Below are 25,000 nucleotides of genomic sequence, written 5' to 3'. Positions count from 1 at the left end.
TGGCAGCTGTGGGTAGGAGAGCCACGCAGTGACCCGGCTCCGGTGCGCCACAATGAATATAGCTGCTGACAGCAACCTTTTGATCACCTGTCCAAGCGACCAGACCCACCACGCTGCTCCCTGCCCCCCCCCCCTCCTCTTCCCCCAACCCCCCACTTCCATCTGCTCGGATTGCTCGGAGACACGCTTTCCTTTATCGAGATAAAAGGGGGTCGAATCTCAAATGTTCGTCCCCCCGTGCCTGCCGCCGTCACCCGCTCACACGAGCGAGCCAAGCTTTCGGAGGGTTCGCTTGATGCAGAGTCTCGTTAAGCAAGGCAGCAGCTCCCAGAACATGTCCGCATACAAGATCCTTCCTCTGCTGGACAAGAAGATGCATCATTCGGGTGCCATATACAGAGACAGTAATCGCATGGCCTTGAACACGGCGAAGCGATTAGCGCCAAAATAAGGGATCTACGATTTCAGTAAACCGACGCCCAGTCTTAGAAAATGAATGATGGAACAATAAAAAAAAATAATTGTTTCGAATAATAGAAACTTAAACTGGAACGACCGAGGCCATCATTTTGATGGATTTGAATTTTCAAAGTTTATTAACTTGGTAGGAAAAAAACGATACAGACCTGCCGCTCCATTAGTGCCCCTGAAATTGCATATATTTGCATTAAAATGAATTTTAGATCAATTGCACACAAACAAAAGTTATAAGATCTACTTAAAATGACCACGAGCGGTCAAAAAGACTGCTTGTAATTTGCGCGTCATCGTGCGCGTCATGTCACTATTTATGACGTGTGTTGGTGGCGTCATTTCCTTCGTGAAGTTCGTTGCTCTGTCCTAGAAACAGGCGTTGGACAGCGGCCCTTTTAAATTGTTTGAAAAACAGTATTAAAGTTGTTAAAATTTTAATTCTGGTGTCAGTTAGCTTCTTAACAGACATACTAACATATGTAATGCATTAATATCTCGGTTAGGTGTTTATCTTGACAGAATATAGAGTTTAAAAACTGTGGCGGTCATTTTGACCGCCCATGGTCGTTTTAGATAGGAGTGAAATCCCAGTCATTCTCGTGCTACATGGCACCTGCAGGGAAAGCGTCTGGTCTTATTCTTTTACAGATCAGATTCTTTATTTCAGATATATGACGGGCATCCGCTAGTGGTTGAAATTGTCAAAATTGTAGGGTTTGAAGGTTTCCATTTGCAGCGAGTTCTGCACAAATCTGACACGCCGATTTTGTGCCTCATTATTCCTGTTCGTTAAGATGGCATATCAGTCACCTCGAGCTTCCGGCGCAAATGAAGCGCCTGGGTTTGTGCTATTTGTGTGTATATTGAGGTGAAGAACTGAAGATCTCAAGAAGAGTTCATTTGTTTCTTCTCCAAACTAATTTCCCCAGTAGCTACTGGCATGTTCTGTAGTTCCCAGTACCCCAGCCCAGTCTGAAAGCCCTGTAAAGTCCATGTGATGATTTAAAGTTGTCCAGTCGCCGTTCTTCAGGTAAACCATGTTCTTAGACCAGTCCTTAGGGTTCTTAGCAGTCTTAGCAGACGGCCCATAAACCATGTTCTTTGTAGTGTTTTCTCACGGTGACAGAATCCTCCCAGAGACAGGAGGAGGAGCGGACAGGCTGGGAACAAGAAAATAAATCTGTTCTAAGTGGTGAACGCAGCAAATATGCCACGTCACCATCGACACAAACGTTTGTGTACTCGAGTAAAAAAAAAATCCCTCGAACAAGTAAAAAGGATCTACCAGGGCAGTAAGATACTTCAGCTTGGTCAGATTTCGTGAAACAAGATGAAATCACTTGTTAACGTGAAATCTTGAAATAAGTTGTGTTGATTTTAAGGTACTCTGTGTTTGAAGTGCAACTTAAGTTTAATCAAAGCCCCATAAAGCAGTTCTCCACAAGACTTTATTTTGTCAAAAATGTCCTTTTTAAGATGAAATAACTGAGTTGGATGTCTGTGAATGTTCTCATTCATCCAGGTCATGGTTCTCCAAAGGAGTTGAATCAAGTGCAACTGGACTTGGTATATATCTGTGAAGACGTTTCGCCTCTCATCCAAGAGGCTTCCTCAGTTCGTGCCTTTCTGACTCGACCAAGCTAGTCTGACTGGCTGGTGATGAACTGATGAAGCCTCTTGGATGAGAGGCGAAATGTCTTCACGGATATATACCAAGTCCAGCTGCACTTGATTCAACTCCTTTGGATAACTGAGTTGGATAAATCAAGATAAATATTCTTAAATCACGATAAATCATCTTACACAGTCGGCTCTTGTTGAGCAAATGATTGTTGAAACAGGATGACGTAATAAGACATTTCTGTGGATTCTAACACTGTCACGTTTGTTCTGATTTCAGTCCAGTTTTTTGCAGTCAAGTGTTTACCAAGTCTCTCGTGAAAGATAAGATGATTGATTATAGAAAATGTCCACCGTCTGGACGCGGTGTCCTTTTTTCACGCCTGCACCGGTTTGCGCAGAGAGCACGTAATCCCATGTAGACGCCACCGTGTAGACGCCCAAATACTTCCGAGGCTCGCTTGTAGAGACGGTCACAGTTGAGATCGGGCTGAGAAGCCAGCTCTCATTCCTCGGGAAGGTGGCAGGAAAGTAGCCCAGTGTGTTTGTTTGTTTGTTTGTTTGTTTTTTTTACCTCGTCCCCGGACCACCGCGCACCATCTCCCCTCTTATTAGAGAGAGCCAGGCGGGGGAATTGATCAAGCCCAGTTCCTCCTTTCCTGCCCTGTCCCATCATTACCTGCTGGTACACATAACACATCATAACTCACAGCAGCTGTGCACGTGTGTGTGTGTGTGTGTGCGCATGCGTGTGCATGTGTGCGTGTGCGTGTGTCTTTCCGCAGAGTTAACGAGCTCCATGTGAGAGAAGAGAATGGGAGATGGGAAGGGGGGGGCGGGGGGTTGCCAACAGGTAAAGAGAGAAGACAAAGATGGAAAAAGTTGGTTGGAAGGAGAATGGACAGAGTGGGACTGTGACTGTAAAAAAATAAATGAGCCGGAGGAGGAGGTGGGGTGGGGCTGAAGGAGACGGTTCACATCTCCTGGTGGTGGTTGGAAGATGGCATTCACGTTCGCGGCGGCTTCACCCGGTACTGACGTGGGAAGATGGCGGCGCGAATTCCTATTTGCGGCGGCCTCACGCAGTACCATCAATGCAGTGTCTTTGTCCACGTCTGTGTCTAAGTTCTGTCTTCGTTTGACGGCTGGGAGAACTTGGTCTGCTGCGTCCTGTAGGCCCAGGGACCACGGTCCTGCCTGGAGCTCTGCCCGAAGAGGTGGCACCGAGGGAGGTCTGACAGGACGCGGAAGCGAGGCAGGCTAAGCTAACTGCTAGCTTATGCAGACCGGCAGTCCTGACAGTCATCCTGGCTGGCGTTCGTTCCCTTGGACATTGATTTTTTTTTTGTTTAGTTTGGATATATGTTAGTTTGGATATGTGTGCTAGTTTGGATATGTGTGTTCTTGTAGTCGTTGGATGTGTGTTTTTGTCTTTGTGTTGCACTGCTGTGGGCTGAGGATGACAAAAAAGTATTCCTGATTCCTGACATAGTGTGAACTGACCCCTAATGAACAGCACAAAGGGTGGAGCCAGAGTTCATATAAATAATGCGACAAGAAATTCTGACACGCCTCCATTTTGCAAACCATACCTGCTCTGCGGGGGGGGGGGGCAGAGATGGAGCGGCAATGAGTTAACGGCAACGACCCTTACACTGACGGAATAACACTCAAGTTAGCTTGCCTCTCCTCCCGCCACACCGGACGAGTGGCTCTCGGTAAGGGGGAGGGGGCTCTGCTCACAGCCTCCTTCCTCATCCTGTTTCAAGTCGACCTTTATGGGAGAATCTTTACTTTGGTGCCTCCCCACCTCACCTCCCTTTGAACCCCAAAGCTCCATTCTGCCACGTTTTCCCTTTCATGTGTTCACCGGATTATCCCTTTTAAAGCGTTGAAGGAATTGAACTGGATGCGGTGAGGTGGGGGGGGGGGGGGGTCAGGTGACAATATTTTTGTTATGCTTTCATCCGTAATAGGTGACCATCCCGTGTATTACCTCTATGTGAAAAGTCAACTCTGGACAACTTTCGACTACGTCAAACGTGGACGGCTATAGGAAAGACCCCTTAGCTTGATGCAGCTCTGGTGGCGGTCCTCTTTAAAGCGGTTCCATTGTATAATTGCATGCATTAGAATGTAAAGTTGGACCGCCATCAGTAAACAGATTTAACCTCTCGTGTCTAAAAACCATGAACACAGCATAATCCAACAGTCAACAATAATGTATTTTATTAGTAACTTTATCCATAACTGTTCTCAGTTGTTTTAAGCACTGTGAAGGTGTGGTCTGGTCCTCATTAATATGCATGAGCTGACCTTTGAGGGACAAATCCAAGCAATTGGTGGCAGTAAGGTTGGGCGGGGTTTCATATTTTGGTGATTTGAGCTGGTTGGCTGTATGTAAATGAGTGTCTTATGACATCATGAGTATCAGAAAAAAAATGTTCATATGAGAGAAGCTGAACATGCAGGAGCTCTTTCAAAAAGAAAAACAAAAAAAATCAGGATCAGAAACACTTTGTCATTTCATTTCACGTACTTGCGCACATGAAATGAAACGAAACATCATGTTCCCCAGCCCACAGCAGTGCAACACAAAGACAAAAACACATGTCCAAAAACTACAAGAACTACAAGAACACACATATACAAACTAACACATACATCTAAACTAAACAAAAAAAATCACTGTCCAGGAGAATGAACGCCAGGCAGGACAGGCCGGCAGCCAGACCGCCCTCGGGAGCAGCTCTGGTCAGAGTCACAGTCCCTGGGCCCACAGGACGCAGCAGACCAGGCTCCCCCAGCCGATCCAACGCCAGCTCCCCCAGCCAGACACCCCCGACACACCTCCTCGCACTCCACACGACGACGCCAAAAACACAGTCAAGGCTAGGCGAGACCACCGCCAGACTGCCCTCGGTGTTATCAGAAATGCCGGTCTGCGTGGGCTAGCAGTTAGCTTAGCCCGCACCGCTTCCACATCCTGTCAGACCGCCCTCGGTGCCATTCCCTAGGTCACAGCTCCAGGCGGGGCCACAGTCCCTGGGCCCACAGGATGCAGCAGACCAAGCTCTCCCAGCCGATCCAGCGCCAGCTCTCCCAGCCGTCAAACGAAGACAAACTTAGACAAAGGCGTGGACAAAGACACTGCATGGACGGTACTGGGTGAAGCTGCTCCACAAACGTGAATTCTCACCGCCATCTTCCCACACCGGTACTGGGTGAGACCGCTGCAAACGTGAATTTGTGCCGCCATCTTCCCACAGCGGAAGCGGAACATGCATGGTGACTGAAATAAAAGGGATATTAGAAAATATGTGTTCCAGTTCTGGTCCAACTTTGAATTCCTTCTTAATACGTGGTCTACTGGCATTGAAATAGCTGTTAAATCCAAAGCACTGATGGACAGGACATTGAATGAAGTGAAAACTCCCGAGCTGAACTGTCTGGTTGTGCGTTGTTGTCATTAGTCGGCGGGCTGTTATTCACATGTGCAGCCTGTTTGTGTGAGCGGCACACATGGATGCTCTGTGTTGACTCGTGTGCTTTGGGTATATGCTTTGTCTATGCAGCGCACACTCGGTTCCTCCTTTGTCAGCAGCGCCGGCAGACATCCCTGTCTGAAGTCTGTGGAGGGGAAAAAGAACACTTGCCTAAACGCGAGAGAGCTTTGAAAACATAGGAGACGATAGGTGTGAGGAAGGCGTCAGGCCACACTTCTTTTTTTGAATGCCCAAAACAGCCGCCAACATGGTGGAAGAACAGCGCCTGCCGTAATGAAACCCTGAAGAGGAGGTTTTAAGAGCACAGGCTCCCTCATTTCCGACCGCATTGTATCATCCTATTTGGGGGGGAGGGGGTGTGAAAAGTTGTGTTTGAACCCCGGGGCTGGGTTTCTCCTCAGACTTCCTCTTTCCTCTCATTAGTGGAGTTTACAGCATCGCCAGTGCCGGCGTGAGGACGCTCAAAGGCAGACTGTCCTGTCATGAATCACACGGGTGCTCTTCTGCGATGGCCTCTTCAAATTGACTGTAACGCGTCCCCCGACTAGTCTCCTCTGAACAGCCAGCATGCTAGCAGCATCGTTTACTGTAGGTCCCCTCATGACCACCCCCCGCCCCCCCCCCCCGGGGGCATCTTTCATTATTTCAATTTCAGATATTTGATTGTTGTCTCATGTCAGAATCATATTTATTGCTAAGCACAAGAACATACAAGGAATTTGTCTTGGTACGTTGGTGCAAGAGGGAAAAATTGGGGGGATACAATTGGGGAGAAGGGCAGAGGGGGGTGTAGTAAAGATAAAAGTTAAAAAACATAATGAATAAAATATGATATATATATATATATATATATATATATATATATATATATATATATATATATATATATATATATATATATATATGTGCAGTCACCACCGGTTCAGAGTTGAACCGGTGCTATAAGTAAGCTCCTACACCTTCCTCTTTGTTATGACTGATATTGCATTTCTTCCTCCCCATCAAGATCCAGCATTGACTCGGTTTCTCCAAGCACAAAGTGGTGTTAACCTCCATTTCCTTTCTCTCCCTCTCCTTCAACCTAGCATCAAGATGGTGCTGATGTGGACGAGCGGGGACACCTTCAAGACGGGCTACTTCCTGCTCACCCAGGCCCCCGTGCAGTTCTGGACATGCGGCCTGCTGCAGGTGGGCGTGGATTTCGCCATCCTGTTCCAGGTGTACTACTACAGCCGCTATCCACAGAAGCCGGTTTCTCACATGGTGTCGCACACCACCAGTGCCAAGGCCCTCTGAGCGCGCCTTCGGAGGTTCCACGGCGATGAGCGACGGTCCGATTGCGCATCGAGGCCCGTGGACATGCGCGCATGCCAATGTGGAGGTGCCTGTGGAGGATGCAGTCCGGGAATTTGGGTGTGTAGGCGCAAAACACCAGCGCCGAGGCCCCTTTGGAGAGGATCCAATTTGATCGGTCTCCCAAAATTGACACGCATACCTACGCCAAACGTATACACACTCGTACTTGAGGCATGAACGTACACCTACACACTCACTTATGTTAGTATCTCAAGCACTACCAACAGAAATAGGCTGAAGGACACTCGTTACACTGAGAAAAATAGAAGCTGTCTTTTATTTGTTATGTTACTGACTGACTCGCATGTGACACTACGCTTGCGTGTCAGTACATAGACCGCCAGAAGGAGATAGCCTTGAATACACCTGTGCATGCTCACAGAAGATCATGCACAGGAAGTATGCACTGGGAATCTGTGCCGTCGCTCAAGGGAGACACGGACCAGCCTTCTTGTCCAAATCCACCGACGATTGTCGCATGAAAACCCCTGCCTTAACCGACTCGGACCTGACTGGCTTGACATTACCTGCAACAGAAATGTATGAACCGTTCAAAACGACTGACACGCAACCTTTTCTGAATGTACCAAATGGCATTGCTATTTTATGTGTTGTTGTCTGTACGCAAAGATGATCTTGTTGGACGGGTTGGTTGTTTGTGTGTGTGGAACAACAGACAAACTGAACTGGAGGCAATCAGAAGTGCAGCTTTACCAAAAAAATAACTAAAACAAAACAGAAATAGATGAAACCCTACAGGATTTGGGAATGCAACGTGCGGGCTGCTGAAGAAGGCTGCCTGCACTGTCCAGTCCTTTACACAAGCGGAGAGCCTCGAGGCGGGAGAAGGAATCCGTTCCGACCCTCCTGGCAGCTGTAGGCCCCGTAGGCCCACTGAGAAACGCCGGCGTGGACGGGTGGCACTTGACGGCGTCGCGTCTTGAGACGAGACAATGCCGAGTTCCCGCTCGCGGGAAAAACTGGCCGCGGCACTCCAAGACGGACTGCTCCTCTTTTGTACGCTTCTCATGCGGCGCTAAACCGGGAAGCGTATTATCGCCAGTTAGGCTACTCACCGACAAGTCTGAGCGTTGGACAATAGACGGACCAGCCCTAATTCCGCCTTCTTCTCCTCTGAGCCTCGAGCAATAGAAATGTCCCCCCTTTTTCCAGATAGGATTGGAAGGACTTTTCCATGAATAATTCCCCCCCGCTGTTTAATATTTCATGTCTCCTATCAGCGGAGGAGCAGAGAGGGTGGGCGAGGATTCATGGTCCGCCTGCCAGAGGTTCACCGTGTCCACAGTCGTTTACTCGCCGAGCGATATTTATTTTGTTAGCTCTTTTATAGTCCCGGGACGCCCGCGTTGATCGTACAGTGTGCGCCTGCCCTTTATCGCACGATTTATCCCGAGAGGCGGGCGTGACCGTGACGATGACGTACGACCAGCTGTGTGAGCGAGACGAGATCCCCGATCTGCACTCGTGCCCAGCGGGAACAAGATGACGTCACAAAGTTGGCCTACGCCGCTCCGTTCCATGCAGCCGATGTTACACAGCTTTGCTTTACCCCCGCCCCCCCCCCCCGGTTCGTGCGCTTTGTTACTGGGTGTGCGACTGCCGACTAGTTTGTTCACACGCCACCTGCCAGTTTGTGTTTTTTCCCTTATTGTGAGCAACCCTACGTTTTGTACCCAAGTATCTTAAGGGTGTTTCTTTTTTTATTTTTATATGCTGAATTTTCTGTTGTATTTCCTTCTACAGTAGATCTAAGGCGGTGGTGTCCGACCCCGCTCCTGGAGAGCTGCCATCCTGCCGGTCTTCACTCCAACCCTGATTTAGCACCCGGTTCTGCGAATTACCTACTTACCAACAGAGGTGCCAAATCAGGTCCAGAAAGTAAATGTCCAAACCGTGTATTTGCTCCACCCATGTTAGTAAACCAGCTGATTTCATTAACTAGTTTCCCCTACCTAATTGAGGAGTGGTGTTGACTAGAATCTGCTGGTGTAGCACAGGAGTGGAGCAAATACACAGTTCGGACTTTTACTTTCTAGACCTGGTTTTTCCACCTCTGCTTACCAAGACCTCGATTAATTGAACTGGCTGTGTTAATTAGGGTTGGAGTGAAAACCGGGAAGAGGGGTCGCTCTCCAGGAGCAGGGCTGGACACCGCTGATCTAAGGGACCAGTATCCACCAACACGAGCGTTGTCGTGACTTATGGTCGAGGACTAGCCAACGGGGCATTGTCACCCAATAAAAACGACGTGGAAAGTCTGGACGTTGTCTACCCATTCGTAAAGCTTTGTTTGACAGAGAAGCTCGGGTGTCAGTTGTGTTTCGTGTAAGGAGAAACGTGTCTTTTCCCTGTTTAGAAATGCCCGTCTGGCTGATATCAAACGAGCCCACCGGCCGTGGTCCTTCTTTGGACTTTGGACGCGTGCCATCCAAAGCAATAATCATCTCATAAATTGTGTCGCCCCATGCGTTCACGGTGAGAACTCCACAGGTACGGAGCAAAGGCATCGCTCAGACCAGTGACGGCTAAACAAAACCTCCCAGAGAGGTGGATGACATATTCTTTCTAAAGGTGGAGTCAGAAGTACACGAGTCATGATTTGGGTGTGACTTGCTGCCAGTTCCTCGCTGCTGAAGACGGGCTCTGAGTCTTCTAGAAGGAGGCGCTGGAGCTTGACTGAACCGGATCATCAGTCTGGTGCTGATGTGTGGGCCGTTGGTGTGAAAGCAAATACAAAATCTCCGCGTCCAGAGAGAAAATTCACTTTCCAAACAAAATGAATGTTATAATCGATGACCGTCTAATCGATATTTGACAAGGAAACGCTCTCCCGCGGACACAGACCAGGACACGGGACCGTCGTTTACAAAAACATCATCTTTTCAAATTATGTTGTCACGTTGCTTCTGAAGCGAAGCCCAAATGAAGCGGTTACCTCTACCGCACCCTGCCGTTATGAACTCGCTACCGCAGTAATCACAAGGGGAGGCTTTGAGCGTGCGTTGCGCCACAGTTGGCGCGTATAAAAGTTACTGACGTCATCTCAGAGCTCCTGCAGGTGTGCTCGTGGCTGCACGCCTGATCAAGAGTTGGTGTAAGATTATGTTGATGGGCGTCCGGGTGACGTAGCGGTCTATTCCGTTGCCTACCAACACGGGGCGCGTCGGTTCGAATTTACCCCCCCCCCCCCCCGGCTTGGTCGGGCGTCCCGACAGACACAATTGGCCGTGTCTGCGGGTGGTGGGCCGGATGTGGGTATGTGTCCCGGTCGCTGCACTAGCGCCTCCTCTGGTCGGTCGGGGCGCCTGTTCATGGTGAGGGGGAACTGGGGGGAATAGCGTGATCCTCCCATGCGCGACGTCCCCCTGGTGAAACTCCTCACTGTCAGGTGAAAAGAAGCGGCTGGTGACTCCACATGTGTCGGAGGAGGCATGTGGTAGTCTGCAGCCCTCCCTGGATCAGCAGAGGGGGTGGAGCAGCGACCGGGACGGCTGACACATTTGGGCCTAAACTAAGGCACTTTTGGTACTTAGGCTCAGTTACGGCACTGGCAACTGTTGTGTGAGCCAGTCGTGGCCCAAATGTCATAAGCCGGGCCTGACTTGGGTTACAGCCCACAGTAGGTGGGCCAGATGTGGCCCAAGTGTGGCTGAGTTAAGGCAGCCACACTCAGCTGAGTCAACGCCGTCATTCAAGGCCAAATGTGAGCCGTAAGATTACTGCGGATGTGGGCCAAATTTGAGCCAAAGATTCTTTGCTATGGGGGGGGGTAATTGGCGAATGTAATTGGGGAGAAAATCACCAAAAAGAAGACTGTTGATGGATGGCAAATAAGAATGTAAATGTATATTATAATTCATATCAAATCTGCATGTAAAGCCATTTAACCATAGGACACAGCGCCTCGCATCTTCCTGCTCCACTTGCTCAAAATGAGAAGCAGGACTTGAATGACAGTGGAGTGATGACTCGAGCTTTTACACACAAAATGAGCCTCGGGTTGTCATGTCCAAGGACGATCCCTGGAAAATCATAATTGGACTGTCTGAGTCCATAAAGCCATCTATTTACTCTCCACTCCAATATATATAGAATATACTACATATTCTCTTGCCATTATCTTGCACCGCTACTTTACAGCTTCAGTAAAACTTATTTGAACTACGCTAACATAAAATGTCAGAAGTTATGGCGAGGATGGGAATTGTGTTTGAGGTGCGCCTCCTCCTCAAGTCTCCTGCGTCTCCGGCTCGATCAGGTAGTGTTGGAAGTGCCGTGAAAATGATGCCGAGGGCTCCTTCTGAGAAGTCTTTTTTGCGCCATGCACCTCATTATAGCAGTATTAGTACGTGGATTTACGGTGTCTAGAGCACGAGATCACTCCTGGAAACAGAAACCATTTATTATTTATAACTGATGTGAAAAAAAAGCTGCAAAAAGCCACAGAGGGAAATTAATGTGCTGTGTTCTGCGTAAAGGAGCAAATCTCTGGCAGAGTCTCGGCTGCTTGTGTCTATCAAATTGTTAAACCATACGTTGTTATATACACATATATAATTACACCCGGACCTACGTTTGTGTTTCTCATTACACTGATGAAGTAAATAGGGTCATTAGTCTGTGGAGTCAAAGAGCAAAGCACAACAGAAGTCTCGTCAGGTGGTGTTTATGTTCAAATGATGTACTAATCTCCATCCCTTAACAAAGGCTTCTTTTCACAGGATTTAATAAAATGTTAAAAACGGGGGCTGTACGGTACTGGTAGGAGTGCTGTGGTACTGGTAGGGGTGCTGTGGTCCTGGTAGGAGTGCTGTGGTACTGGTAGGAGTGCTGTGGTACTGGTAGTGCTGACTGTATGTGTCCATGCTTCTTAAAGGGCTGTTGGATCTGGGTAGCTGCGATTCAAAGTTGGCACGACAAATCCTGCACATACAACAAGTGGACGGACAGATACCGGGTGTTTCCAGACGCACATCAAGCTGCACCTACTTTACACGGTTCTGATGAGACAACCTACTGGTCACAGAGGGTTTTCAAGGCATCTGGTGTATCCCCTTACAAATAAAAAAAGCACTTCTTTAAATCGAGAAAAATGTGACATCTGTACGTGTAACGTGCATGGATAAGTAGACACGTTGGTCCTTGACTAAAGAGTCGGATCCTTTAGTCGACTGGTTAACGTTGTCGCTTGCGGAGCGGGAGACACGGGTTCGCGTCCCGGCTGTGGTGGTTTCCGGACTGCCCCCCTAATTCACTACATTGCCAATGTAGCTAATTAATCAAGGACCAACGTGTCTACTTGTCCATGCAAGTTACATGCGGTATTTGCAACTTCAGAACAATTGCGGTAGGGTGTAAGTGAGGAGCATGGGACCCCCCCCCCCCTTGTACCCGGCCAATTACCCCACTCTTCCGAGCCGTCCCGGTCGCTGCTCCACTTCCACTGCTGATCCGGGGAGGGCTGCAGGCTACCACATGCCTCCTCCCATACATGTGGCGTCACCAGCTTCTTTTCACCTGACAGTGAGGAGTTTCACCAGAGGGACGTAGCGCGTGGGAGGATCACGCTATTCCCTCCAGTTTCCCCCCCCCCCCATCGAACAGGCGCCCCGACCGACCAGAGGAGGCGCTTAGTGCAGCGATCAGGACACACCCACATCCGGCTCCCCACTCGCAGACACGGCCAATTGTGTCTGTAGGGACGCCCGACGAAGCCGGAGGTAACACGGGGATTCGAACCAGTGATCTCCGTGTTGGTAGGCAACGGAACAGACCGCCACGCCACCCGGACGCCCCAGGAGCACGGGGTTTATGGTTTTCTCAGAATCAATTGACTGTCCATGACCATGTGGGAAATCCTGGTTTTGGGAGGAGGGTCCACCGTGATGAAGATGTTGGTAAATGTTAACCTGTGTGGTATTGAAACGTAACACACGTTGAACTTGTTACTGACGTTCCTTCTGTTGCGCAGGCACAGATTCATGGGAAATAAACATGCTGACGTCATCATCGCCTAGCCTACAGGTTGTCATTTGGTGTAAGGACTTAACAGAGAGTAAAACAGTTCAGCAAACACCTCCTTTTTTGATAACCCCCCCCCCCCCCATGCCAAAGAGCCACCTGAGGAACGTACTGTAAATAAGTCAGAGGTCTGGACCTAACACCTAAGGCAGATTCGCTATTCGGATTTGCGTTGGACTGACGTATCTCAAGTCTGAATCGCAGCCGATCAGGGTGATGTTCTTGTTTGTTCTTTTAAAGGAAAAAAATGTTAAGTCTCGGCTGACCCGATGTTTGCCCTAAGCTGTTTGATTAAATATTATATTCAACACATCCTTTGCAGTCAACGTTGTAGAAAGCCTTCTGCAGCTCCTTTTATGAGATAGGAAACTCAGACACGCTTCAGTGCACAAACTGCTGCAGACGATCGATGCAGGGCCACAAAGCCTCCAAAAAAGAAAATCTCATCCTCTTTGACAATCCTCCCGCTTGTCAACTTCTGAAGTCCCGGTGCTGTGCATGGCAGCCTGCTAGGGCTTGGCACTTGAACGCAGAGACAGACAGACAGACAGACAGACAGACGGGAGTGGCTAGGTTTGTGTGGACTTCCTGATCTCCGCAGCCCTCTGAGAGGCTAAAACCATGGACTTCCTCTGCTGCACGGCGGAGATGGCGGCCTCCGTAATGCCATGGTAGCTGTCCGTCTCCTGGGAGTCCTCGCTGTTCTGCGACTTGGTGCTGTCTTGAGAGTCCAGCTTCTGCCTCAGCGCCCGGCTCTGCTCCTCCTTCAGCTCCAGGTAAGAGCGAGAGAAGGTGTGAAAGATGGAGGTGACGGGGAACGCCATGAGCAGGATGCCGCTCAGGATGCTGCTGAGCGCCACCACCTGGCCGGGGATGCTCCTTGGCACCATGTCCCCATAGCCCACCGTGGTCATGGAGATAACGGCCCACCAGTAACTGCCAGGGATGCTGGTGAATTCCTGCTTGGCACCCATCTCGCTCTCCGCCAAGAAGACCAGCGGGGAGAACAGGGCCATGGCCACGCACAGGAAGAGCAACAGTAGGCCAAACTCGCGTGTGCAGCGCTTCACCGTCAGCCCCAGCGTCTGCAGGCCCAATGAGTGGCGGGCCAAACGCATCACGTAGAAGATCCGTAAGGCCCGGAGCACGCGCAAGACCAGCCCGACCTTCTCCAGGTAGTTGTTGCCTGAGCCGGTCGGCTTCTCCACCGACAGCGAGTCCACGATGAGGGTGGTGTAGTAAGGCAGGATGGCCACCACGTCGATGATGTTGAGGGGCGTGCGCAGGAACGTGCACTTGCTCTGCGTCTGGATGAAGCGCAGAAGGAACTCCAGGGAGAACCAACCCACACACACCGTCTCCAGCACGAAGATGTTGTAGCACCGCTGGGAACACTCGCCCTGCGAAACACAAAGCACACAGACAGACCATCAACAGTCATATTGTTTTGGTTTTATTTTATTTTTATGTATTTCTTTTTTTTTGGAAGGGGGGGGTTGTGATTCCCCCCCCCCTTTTTTTTCTTCCCAGTTGTACTTGGCCAATTACCCCACTCTGCCGAGCTGTCCCGGTCGCTGCTCTACCCCTTCTGCCGATCCGGGGAGGGCTGTAGACTACCACATGCCTCCTCCGTCACATGTGGAGTCGCCAGCCGCTTCTTTTCACCTGACAGTGAGGAGTTTCACCAGGGAGACGTCGTGCGTGGGAGGATCACGCTATTCGCCCCAGTTCCCCCTCGAACAGGTGCCCGGACCGACCAGAGGAGGCGCTAGTGCAGCGACCAGGACACACATCGGCTTTCCAACCCGCAGACACGGCCAATTGTGTCTGTAGGGACGCCCAACCAAGCCGGAGGCAACACGGGGATTCGAACCGGCGACCGCCGTGTTGGTAGGCAACGGAATAGATCGCCACGCCACCCGGACGCCCCCGAACAGTCATATTGTTAAGGTGCGCCGTATTATGCAAGTCACCCCTCAGTATGGGAGATACTGGTGTGAGCAGGAAAGGGTTAAGGCTTTGTGATAAAGGCGGACGTGGGCTATGCTCATCATAAAGTCATTAATTAAGAATCAGTTTCAAAGCCAGCTATTTTCATCAATGGGTCCAACAGAGAAAGGGGAGATTGGCTTCTTTGATCTCACAGCCAGAAGACATGATTCTGTTGTTTCACTCCATGCAGTAGTCGTCAGTTTCTGCACAAACAAAACTTAAAAGCCAAGGTCTCCATGAGCTTAAATAGCTCTTATGGGATAACGAGTCAGTACCTGGAGGTTTGGAGAGCACAACTGCAGAAGCACTGGGTGTAGATGTATTAATCAGAGGAAATTAATTTGCTTCCCAGGATCAGCCGCGGATGATAGATTTTGATGATATTATCATATTAATCTACCACACGACAAATGCAAATATTCTCAAAATTTGATTACAATGAATTTCAACGGCTGCTTAAATGATTATACTATCCATTCTCCATAAAGAGGAAGGAGACTAAAACATAAGTGTAGCTTTCCATCGGCCTGATTGAGTTGTTAAAATGACAAAAAAAAAATATCACTCTTTCATCCGATACTGTGCCGTTTTCAGAGAAATCCAATGAAGTCTGGAAAAAGCCACGTGTTCAGCAATATTTCTCTCTCCAGCCTCTCAGCATAATGTGCAATAGATTATTTCTGGACCGTCCTGCGGGTCTGAATGGATTGCATGGCAGCCTATTGAGACGCTAAAGAGAACCTTTGCCAGTAACACCATCCCCCAAACGTGTGCCGTAAATCTGTTGTTACCGAGCAGTCAAGCCAAACTGTCCCGGCAACATGGACATTACTGCCATATTGGATCGGATCAGCTTGATCCGCTGCGTCCGGTGGGCCCAGGGACCACGGCCCTGCCTGGAGCTGCGCCCGAGGAGGAAACACCGAGGGCGGTCTGACAGGACGCGGAAGCGGGGCAGGCTAAGCTAACTGCTAGCCCACGCAGACCGGCAGTTCCCACCGTCACCCTGGCTGCCAGTGGACTTTCTGGACTGTTTTGTACACTATTTGTGTTTCTGTTTTTCTTTGTTCTCTGTTTTTTGTATGTTTTTCGTGGTGTCGTTTTTTTTTAGGGGGGGTGGGGTGGGGTGGATTTTGGATGTGTGTCCCGGAGCAGAGGAAACGCCTTCTCTGGACTGATGAATCACGCTTACTCTCACTATCTGGCAGTCTGACGGACCACTCTGGGGGGGGGGGGGGTTGGTGGATGCCGGGAGAACTCTACCTGACTGAATGTGCATAGTGTCAAGTGTAAAGTTTGGTTGAGGGGGGATAATGATCCGGAGCTGTTCCTCGTGGTCTGGGCTAGCCCCCTTAAGTTCCAGCGAAGGAGAAATCTTCATGCTGCAGCATACAATGCCATTCCACCAGAGACAGGCACGGGCGCAAATCCATGAGTACTGGGGCGGCATCCAGCGCCTCATCTCTTCCCCCGTCCACAGGGGTCGTGGCTGTGTCAGGAAGGGCATCCGACGTCAAATTATGCCAAAACAGGATGTGGATTGGCCCTGTGATGGACTGGCGGCATGTCCAGGGTGTCTCCCCCGCCTGCCGCCCAGTGACTGCTGGGATTGGCAAGGCAGCTCCAACAGGGAAGTAGGAGCAGGTTAGCAGACCAGCTCTATATGAAACCCTCCAACCAGTCCGGGTCTCAGGGAAGCAGACACCAGGCCCTGCTTGCAGACTGGCACCCTCGGATTTCCAACATTATACAGTGGGGGTTTTGCATGAGATAAGGGAATTTGCCCGAAAGCCATTAAACTTGCTAATCCTGTTAAGGACCATGTCGGGCCTCGCTTCAAGTAAAAACACCAGCAGCAAAACGGAGGCTTCTGTACAACCACAGCAACACTAATAATAACAATGATAATAATAATAATAATAATAATAATAATGATAATAAGGTTATCAACGATTCAATTAACTTCAATTAGGGTCTGGAAAAATACTTATCAAGCTATGCAACAGTACATAATTCATATATATCTTTGAAGACTTGGTGTACTGGATAAAGTGGAGAAGGGGCTTGGGGGCATGTCTCCCCTACATATTTATGATTTACTCAGAGCTGCATTGGAGAAAAAAAGGTCTGGAGCAAATAAAAACTCACACTGAACAGCCAGAACCGGTACAAACCTGCCACAGTAAGCCCAGTCACTGCCTGGATGGCTGCTAATAAGCTTATAGTTTGATGTCACCCTCGTATTGTTTCTAAAATGTGAAATTCTCCAGATAACTATGAGGGTACGAGGCAGGCTGTCAAGGTACAACTGGGAGCATTCCCAGCCAGCTTGGTTTTCAGGCCGCAGCCCTGTGTGCTCCTGGTCCTCTGACAATAAGAGGTGCCGGAAGTATTTGGTTAGATTATATTCAGTAAAGTTGCTACTCCAAGAACGTAGTCACTATTTTTTTTGCCCATACAATCACTTCAAGATGTCTGACAACCGCAAACGTTATCCAAGCATATGATTATCATATTATGATATCATATCATATCATATCATATCATATCATATCACATCATATATATCATGATCATATAATGTATGTCATATGTCAGATATTGCACATAACATAAATATCATATCATGTACATCGCATATCGTATATCACACCATTAGCTGATATATATATATATATATATATATATATATATATATATATATATATATAGGAAAAAACTTTTAATACATAGCATGTTAGCAGCTGATGAGTGCATGACGCATGAAACAAGCTTGTACTGCTATTTATTAAAAAAAATTCGTACATCTATATTAATATTCCGCTCCTCATTAGTTGAGCACTTTTATCAGCACCATTGACGGTTTCGGGGGAAAAAACGCTATATATATATAATTAAATTGTAGCGAATTCGGGGGGCAGCCACAGGAACTGCCGCAGCCGGGACGCGAACCCCTGTCTCCGCGGGAGACATCGCTGGCCGCTCGACTAAAGGGTCAGACCCGTCAGCCAGCGGCCAACGTGTCTACTTATCCATGTACGTTACAATATATATATATATATATATATATATATATATATATATATATATATATATATATATATATATATATATATATATATAAAATTCATATTTTCCGTAGCCTTATTGCATGTTTAGTGTTTGTCTACAACTTCAGCTGGCGGTCCACGTGGACCTGAGCTGCTCCTTGGCAGTCCGCAGAAAAAGTAGACAAGTTTCTAAGTGATCACTTCACTTTTCTAGCCATTATCCTTCCCTGACAGGTCTTCATAATGGTGCACTTATAGTTGTACTTGACCCCCACCCCCCCACTGATTTTCTGTGGCAGTGAATGGAAAACATTGCCAATTAAGAATCAACCGCTACAGTTGTTCATCTAAATGTGGAGACCGGAGGCAAATGGAGGCTGAAATCCGGCTGCGCAGCGGTCATGCTGTCGTTTCGCACCGGAAGTGACAAAAATGCACGAGGCCAAGATGTGACCGTCCATTGCACTGCGGAAGACAAACTTGACGTCGACTCTTCTTCGTATACCCCGTCCTTTCCCCTGCGTCGCCGCTATTCGGATTTCACAATCACAGACACACACTTTATTCGCTACCTCGCGTGTGCGCGCGCACGTCAACATTGCACGTGCACGTTCGCAACAGTCGCCGACCCTCCGGCTCGAGGCGGGTGGTGTATTTGTATTGCTTTTCATCGGAAGCTTTCAGGTTAAGAGCCTTTCCACTCCCTCGGCCCATACCGAACAGGCTCTAATGCACACAGGCAACCACAGAGGATCACATTAAGAGCGAACAATTACCCACGTGGATGAGCACGGGACTCTGACCCTATCACAGCACGAGGACGAGCAAGCAAACCAAACAACAGAGGGACGACGGGAGCGAACGTCTAATCACGGTGAGACGTTTGACTTGGCGTGATTTACCAACGGGGGGGAGGGGGGCAGGGGGGCAACTATTACTGCGAAGACGGCTTCGTCTCCACTGCACCATGCATTAGTTCAATACATTTGCTCCATTTATTTCTCATTTTATTCACCTCACTACCGCCCAGATTGAGTTTCAAAAGCATTTCCCCAATCTTCCAGAGAGGAAATACCCCGCCCTCCTCCTCCACCCCCCCCCTCACCAAACAGGAATCTCGTTATAGTTACCGGCGTGGATTTCACAGACAATGGGATTGTGTAAACGCTGCAGGATTTTGAGGTCAAGAGATTTCTGCAGCACGCAAGGGATGTATATCAGTTCCTGCCAGCATGGGTGGGTTCAGATAGAGCCCAAGGTTCATGTGGTCCTGGAACGACCGAGGCCGCCATTTTGACGGTTTTGGATTTTCAAAGTTTAATAACTGTGTGTGTGTGTGGGGGGGGGGGTACAGACCTGCTGCTCCCTGAATGCTCCTAAAATTGCATATATTTGCATTAAAATGAGTTTTACATCGGTTGCACAAAAAAAGTTATTGTGAGATTTATCTAAAACGACCATGAGCGGTCAGAAAGACGGCTCGTAATTTGCGCGTCATGTCACTACCTGTGACGTGTGTTGGTCGCGTCATTTCCTCCGTGAAGTTCGTTGCTCTGTCCTAGAAACACACTAGCGTCCTCCAGTGCAGGGAAATAGTCTAAACTTGATTTTTGATTATGTCCAACATGTCTGGGTACCGACGCCGTTACAGACGCACCATGACTACCACCGACGCGTTACAGTATTGTAACGTGCATGGCTAAGGAAACCCGTTCGGACCCTTTAGTCGACTGGTTAACGTTGTCGCCCGCGGTACAAGAGATGCAGGTTCGCGTCCCGCCTGTGGCGGTTCCCGGGCTGCCCCCCCCCCCCCCAATTGGCTGCAGTATTTACAGGCGTTGGAAAGCGGCCATTAAAATGTTAATTATCGTGTCAGTCGTTTGTTAACAAACATACTAACACATGCAATGCGTGAATATCTCAATTGGGTATTTATCTTCACATAATATAGGAGTTTAAAAACCGGCGGTCATTTTGACCGCCCGCGGTCGTTGTTTGGTCGGAGTGAATTCTTAAAGAAGACAGGAAAGCTTAACAGAATAGTGCACACGTTCTCACTTTCTTTTCGTTTCTCTGCGTGATTTCCCTCCGCAGGGCACGTTCCCGAGATGTGCGGAGCCACGTGAACAGGGCCACGCTGTTGACAGCACGTCAGTCTCGCGATGAGTCAGTAGCGCGTCCGTCCTGAAGACGGTTGTTTTCTCACCAAGGGCTTCAACGAGACAAGTCACTTCCGAAAGTGGAGCTGCGGTAAAGAGAGCTGGAAAACACCTCTGAGCGAAAGATGAGCTCAATTATTTGCTATTTATATTTGGCGGGTTGAATATAATTGGATGCTTACGGCACACGAAGTGGTTTACTGGCAGGCCAGCTGTACTCATTTATAATAAATGGGTCGAGAACAAAAAGATTCGAGTTGAGAAATGTTGTTTGACTGATCGCTGCAAAGGCTGTTGCGCAAACAAAACGTGTTCCCACTTTTTTTGTTGTTGCATTTTTACTTTGTTGTTCGACCTTATTCTCTACAGATTTTAAAATTCTTTATGTCAGTTACAGAGTTCAGTGAATCAAACGAAAACCTTTCTTCTGATCACTCTTCTGCAGTCTGCACCAGCGCGCTGTCTTCCAACAAAGCCCCGCAAAGATTCAACTTCGATTGAAAGCGGAGCTCACAACCACCGAAAAGAGCCGAGCGTGCCTGAGGGAGGGATGCCTTCCTGAGGGGGAGATGCCGTCCTGAGGGAGAGATGCCTTCCTGAGGGAGAGATGCCTTCCTGAGGGGGAGATACCTTCCTAAGGGGGAGATGCCTTCCTGAGGTGGAGATGCCTTCCTGAGGGAGAGATGCCTTCCTGAGGGAGAGATGCCTTCCTGAGGGAGAGATGCCTTCCTGAGGGGGGGATACCTTCCTGAGGGGGAGATACCTTCCTGAGGGAGAGATGCCTTCCCGAGGGGGAGATACCTTCCTGAGGTGGAGATGCCTTCCTGAGGGGGAGATACCTTCCTGAGGGGGAGATGCCTTCCTGAGGGGGAGATGCCTTCCTGAGGGAGAGATGCCTTCCTGAGGGAGAGATACCTTCCTGAGGGAGAGATGCCTTCCTGAGGGAGAGATGCCTTCCTGAGGGAGAGATGCCTTCCTGAGGGGGGGATGCCTTCCTGAGGGAGAGATGCCTTCCTGAGGGAGAGATGCCTTCCTGAGGGAGAGATGCCTTCCTGAGGGGGGGATGCCTTCCTGAGGGAGAGATGCCTTCCTGAGGGAGAGATGCCTTCCTAAGGAGGACATGCCTTCCTGAGGGAGAGATGCCTTCCTGAGGGAGAGATGCCTTCCTAAGGAGGACATGCCTTCCTGAGGGAGAGATGCCTTCCTGAGGGGGAGATACCTTCCTGAGGGGGAGATACCTTCCTAAGGGGGAGATGCCTTCCTGAGGTGGAGATACCTTCCTAAGGGGGAGATGCCTTCCTGAGGGGGAGATACCTTCCTAAGGGGGAGATGCCTTCCTGAGGTGGAGATGCCTTCCTGAGGGAGAGATCCCTTCCTGAGGGAGAGATGCCTTCCTGAGGGGGGGATACCTTCCTGAGGGGGAGATACCTTCCTGAGGGAGAGATGCCTTCCCGAGGGGGAGATACCTTCCTGAGGGGGAGATACCTTCCTAAGGGGGAGATGCCTTCCTGAGGTGGAGATGCCTTCCTGGGGGGGGGGTAGCTTCCTAAGGGGGAGATGCCTTCCTGAGGTGGAGATGGCTTCCTAAGGGGGAGATGCCTTCCTGAGGTGGAGATACCTTCCTGAGGGGGAGATACCTTCCTGAGGGGGAGATGCCTTTCTGAGGGAGAGATGCCTTCCTAAGGGGGAGATGCCTTCCTGAGGTGGAGATACCTTCCTGAGGGGGAGATACCTTCCTAAGGGGGAGATGCCTTCCTGAGGTGGAGATGCCTTCCTGAGGGAGAGATGCCTTCCTGAGGGAGAGATGCCTTCCTGAGGGAGAGATGCCTTCCTGAGGGGGGGATACCTTCCTGAGGGGGAGATACCTTCCTGAGGGAGAGATGCCTTCCCGAGGGGGAGATACCTTCCTGAGGTGGAGATGCCTTCCTGAGGGGGAGATACCTTCCTGAGGGGGAGATGCCTTCCTGAGGGGGAGATGCCTTCCTGAGGGAGAGATGCCTTCCTGAGGGAGAGATACCTTCCTGAGGGAGAGATGCCTTCCTGAGGGAGAGATGCCTTCCTGAGGGAGAGATACCTTCCTGAGGGAGAGATGCCTTCCTGAGGGAGAGATGCCTTCCTGAGGGAGAGATGCCTTCCTGAGGGGGGGATGCCTTCCTGAGGGAGAGATGCCTTCCTGAGGGAGAGATGCCTTCCTAAGGAGGACATGCCTTCCTGAGGGAGAGATGCCTTCCTGAGGGAGAGATGCCTTCCTAAGGAGGACATGCCTTCCTGAGGTGGAGATACCTTCCTGAGGGGGAGATACCTTCCTAAGGGGGAGATGCCTTCCTGAGGTGGAGATACCTTCCTAAGGGAGAGATGCCTTCCTGAGGGGGAGATGCCTTCCTGAGGGGGAGATGCCTTCCTGAGGGGGAGATACCTTCCTGAGGGGGAGATGCCTTCCTGAGGGGGAGATGCCTTCCTGAGGGGGAGATGCCTTCGTGAGGGGGAGATACCTTCCTGAGGTGGAGATACCTTCCTGAGGGGGAGATACCTTCCTGAGGTGGAGATGCCTTCCTGAGGGGGAGATACCTTCCTGAGGTGGAGATGCCTTCCTGGGGGGGAGATACCTTCCTGGGGGGGGGGTAGCTTCCTAAGGGGGAGATACCTTCCTGAGGTGGAGATACCTTCCTAAGGGAGAGATGCCTTTCTGAAGGGGAGAGGAGGAGGGCAGACACAAAGCAACAACTGTGGGCTTTTAGTACATAAGACAGTGGAGAAGGAAGTGAGAGGAAGGCTGAAGGCTCCCCGAAGATCAAGGCTGTGCCCACAAGCACCACTCTGAAATGTGTGTATACTGCACGTGTTTGTGAGTGAGTGCATACATGTGAGTGAGTGAGTGAGTGAGTGAGTGAGTGAGTGAGTGAGTGAGTGAGTGAGTGAGTGTGCATACATGTATGTGTTAGTGAGTGTGTGTGCATACATGTGAGTGAGTGAGTGAGTGAGTGAGTGAGAGTGAGTGAGTGAGTGAGTGAGTGAGTGAGTGAGTGAGTGAGTGAGTGAGTGAGTGCATACATGTATGTGTGAGTGTGCATACATGTGAGTGAGTGAGTGAGTGAGTGAGTGAGTGAGTGAGTGAGTGAGTGAGTGAGTGTGCATACATGTAAGTGAGTGAATGTGAGTGAGTTTGCATACATGTGAGTGAGTGAGTATGAGTGAGTGAGTGAGTGAGTGAGTGAGTGAGTGAGTGAGTGAGTGTACATATGTGTGAGTGAGTGAGTGTGCATACATGTATGTGTTAGTGAGTGTGTGTGTGCATACATGTGAGTGAGTGAGAGTGAGTGAGTGAGTGAGTGAGTGAGTGAGTGTGCATACATGTATGTCTGAGTGTGCATACATGTGAGTGAGTGAGTGAGTGAGTGAGTGAGTGAGTGAGTGAGTGAGTGTGCATACATGTGAGTGAGTGAGTGAGTGAGTGTGCATACATGTGAGTGAGTGAGTGAGTGTGAGTGAGTGAGTGAGTGAGTGAGTGAGTGAGTGAGTGAGTGAGTGAGTGAGTGTGCATATGTGTGAGTGAGTGAGTGTGCATATATGTGAGTGAGTGAGTGTGTGAGTGAGTGTGCATACATGTGAGTGAGTGAGTGTGAGTGAGTGAGTGAGTGTGCATATGTGTGAGTGAGTGAGTGAGTGTGCATATATGTGAGTGAGTGAGTGAGTGAGTGAGTGTGCATACATGTGAGTGAGTGAGTGTGAGTGAGTGAGTGAGTGAGTGAGTGAGTGAATGAGTGAGTGCATACATGTATGTGTGAGTGAATGTGCATACATGTGAGTGAGTGAGTGTGCATATGTGTGAATGAGTGAGTGAGTGAGTGAGTGAGTGTGCATATGTGTGAGTGAGTGAGTGAGTGACTGCATGTGTGTGAGTGAGTGACTGCATGTGTGTGAGTGAGTGAGTGAGTGAGTGAGTGAGTGAGTGAGTGAGTGAGTGAGTGAGTAAGTGTGCATATGTAGGGTATGCAACTATTCTGAGCATAGTCGTATATGATAGGGTTAGTATCAGGCAAGCCTCCTCCATTGTAGCCAATCAGAGGGAGGCTCTCTAACACACGGGGGGGGGGGCGGCGTACGAGAGCTTTGCGGCGGTGTGTGGGTCGCTGAGCAAAATTTTATTTCTAATGGAAAAAAATACGAACTCTAGAGAGAGAGACAGACACGTACTGTACGTGGAGTGAATGTGTTACCGTCTACCAGAATCCTTTGGGACGAATTCGTGTTTCCTGGGGTGCGTCGGAGAAGGTGTCCTGCTTGGAGGCTGCGAGTGGCCACCAGCTAGCATGAATTCCCCGCCTAGCAAGCATGAATTCCCCGCCTAGCAAGCATGAATTCCCCGCCTAGCAAGCATGAATTCCCCGCCTAGCAAGCATGAATTCCCCCGCCTAGCAAGCATGAATTCCCCGCCTAGCAAGCATGAATTCCCCGCCTAGCAGTGGAGCGTTTGGAATGGTCCTGGACTGAGGACGTGGAAGTCGGTGCTTCGTCGGTGCCGTGAGTTTCAGAGGAACTTTGCCATTGTCGTAGTGTGCATGAGGCATGAAGAGGATTCTAGACAGACAGCAGTAGACATTAGTGTTTAGTGATTGGACTCTCTCCAGCACTAGCTTAGTACCACACTGGATTAGCCTGTGGTGCTAACGCTAGTCTATTAGTCAGTGAAGCTAGCTAGCTAGCTCACTCGTCGTAGTGGCTCGTTAGTTCTGGGACTGCGCCCGTTCGGACGAACTGTTGGATGCGGAGAAGAGGACTCGGAGGACAGTCGTGTTTTTTA

General features: G+C 49.6%; 2 protein-coding genes and 1 long non-coding RNA gene across 4 annotated transcripts in view; 2 read left to right on the top strand and 1 right to left on the bottom strand.

Moving 5' to 3' along the window:
• The window catches only part of LOC130128998 (solute carrier family 66 member 2), a 38,498-nt gene extending 29,263 nt beyond the window's left edge, over positions 1–9,235 (top strand). For both annotated transcript variants that reach the window (XM_056298789.1, XM_056298788.1), the window contains one exon: positions 6,686–9,235. In XM_056298789.1, coding sequence (XP_056154764.1) covers positions 6,686–6,896 — 211 coding nt within the window. In that variant the 3' untranslated portion in view covers positions 6,897–9,235. The remainder of the gene's footprint in view (positions 1–6,685) is intronic.
• A 4,332-nt stretch (positions 9,236–13,567) lies between these two features.
• Positions 13,568–25,000, bottom strand: part of kcng2 (potassium voltage-gated channel, subfamily G, member 2) — a 26,575-nt gene continuing 15,142 nt past the window's right edge. The window contains exon 2 of the mRNA XM_056298777.1: positions 13,568–14,398. Coding sequence (XP_056154752.1) covers positions 13,568–14,398 — 831 coding nt within the window. The remainder of the gene's footprint in view (positions 14,399–25,000) is intronic.
• LOC130129001 (uncharacterized) overlaps positions 22,984–25,000 on the top strand; it is a 7,676-nt gene continuing 5,659 nt past the window's right edge. Inside the window, exon 1 of the long non-coding RNA XR_008811941.1 lies at positions 22,984–23,023. This is a non-coding gene — a long non-coding RNA (uncharacterized LOC130129001). The remainder of the gene's footprint in view (positions 23,024–25,000) is intronic.

Source organism: Lampris incognitus, chromosome 18 (genome assembly GCF_029633865.1).
Source record: "Lampris incognitus isolate fLamInc1 chromosome 18, fLamInc1.hap2, whole genome shotgun sequence".
Lineage (NCBI taxonomy): Eukaryota > Metazoa > Chordata > Actinopteri > Lampriformes > Lampridae > Lampris > Lampris incognitus.
This window is presented reverse-complemented; position numbering and strand designations above follow the sequence as displayed.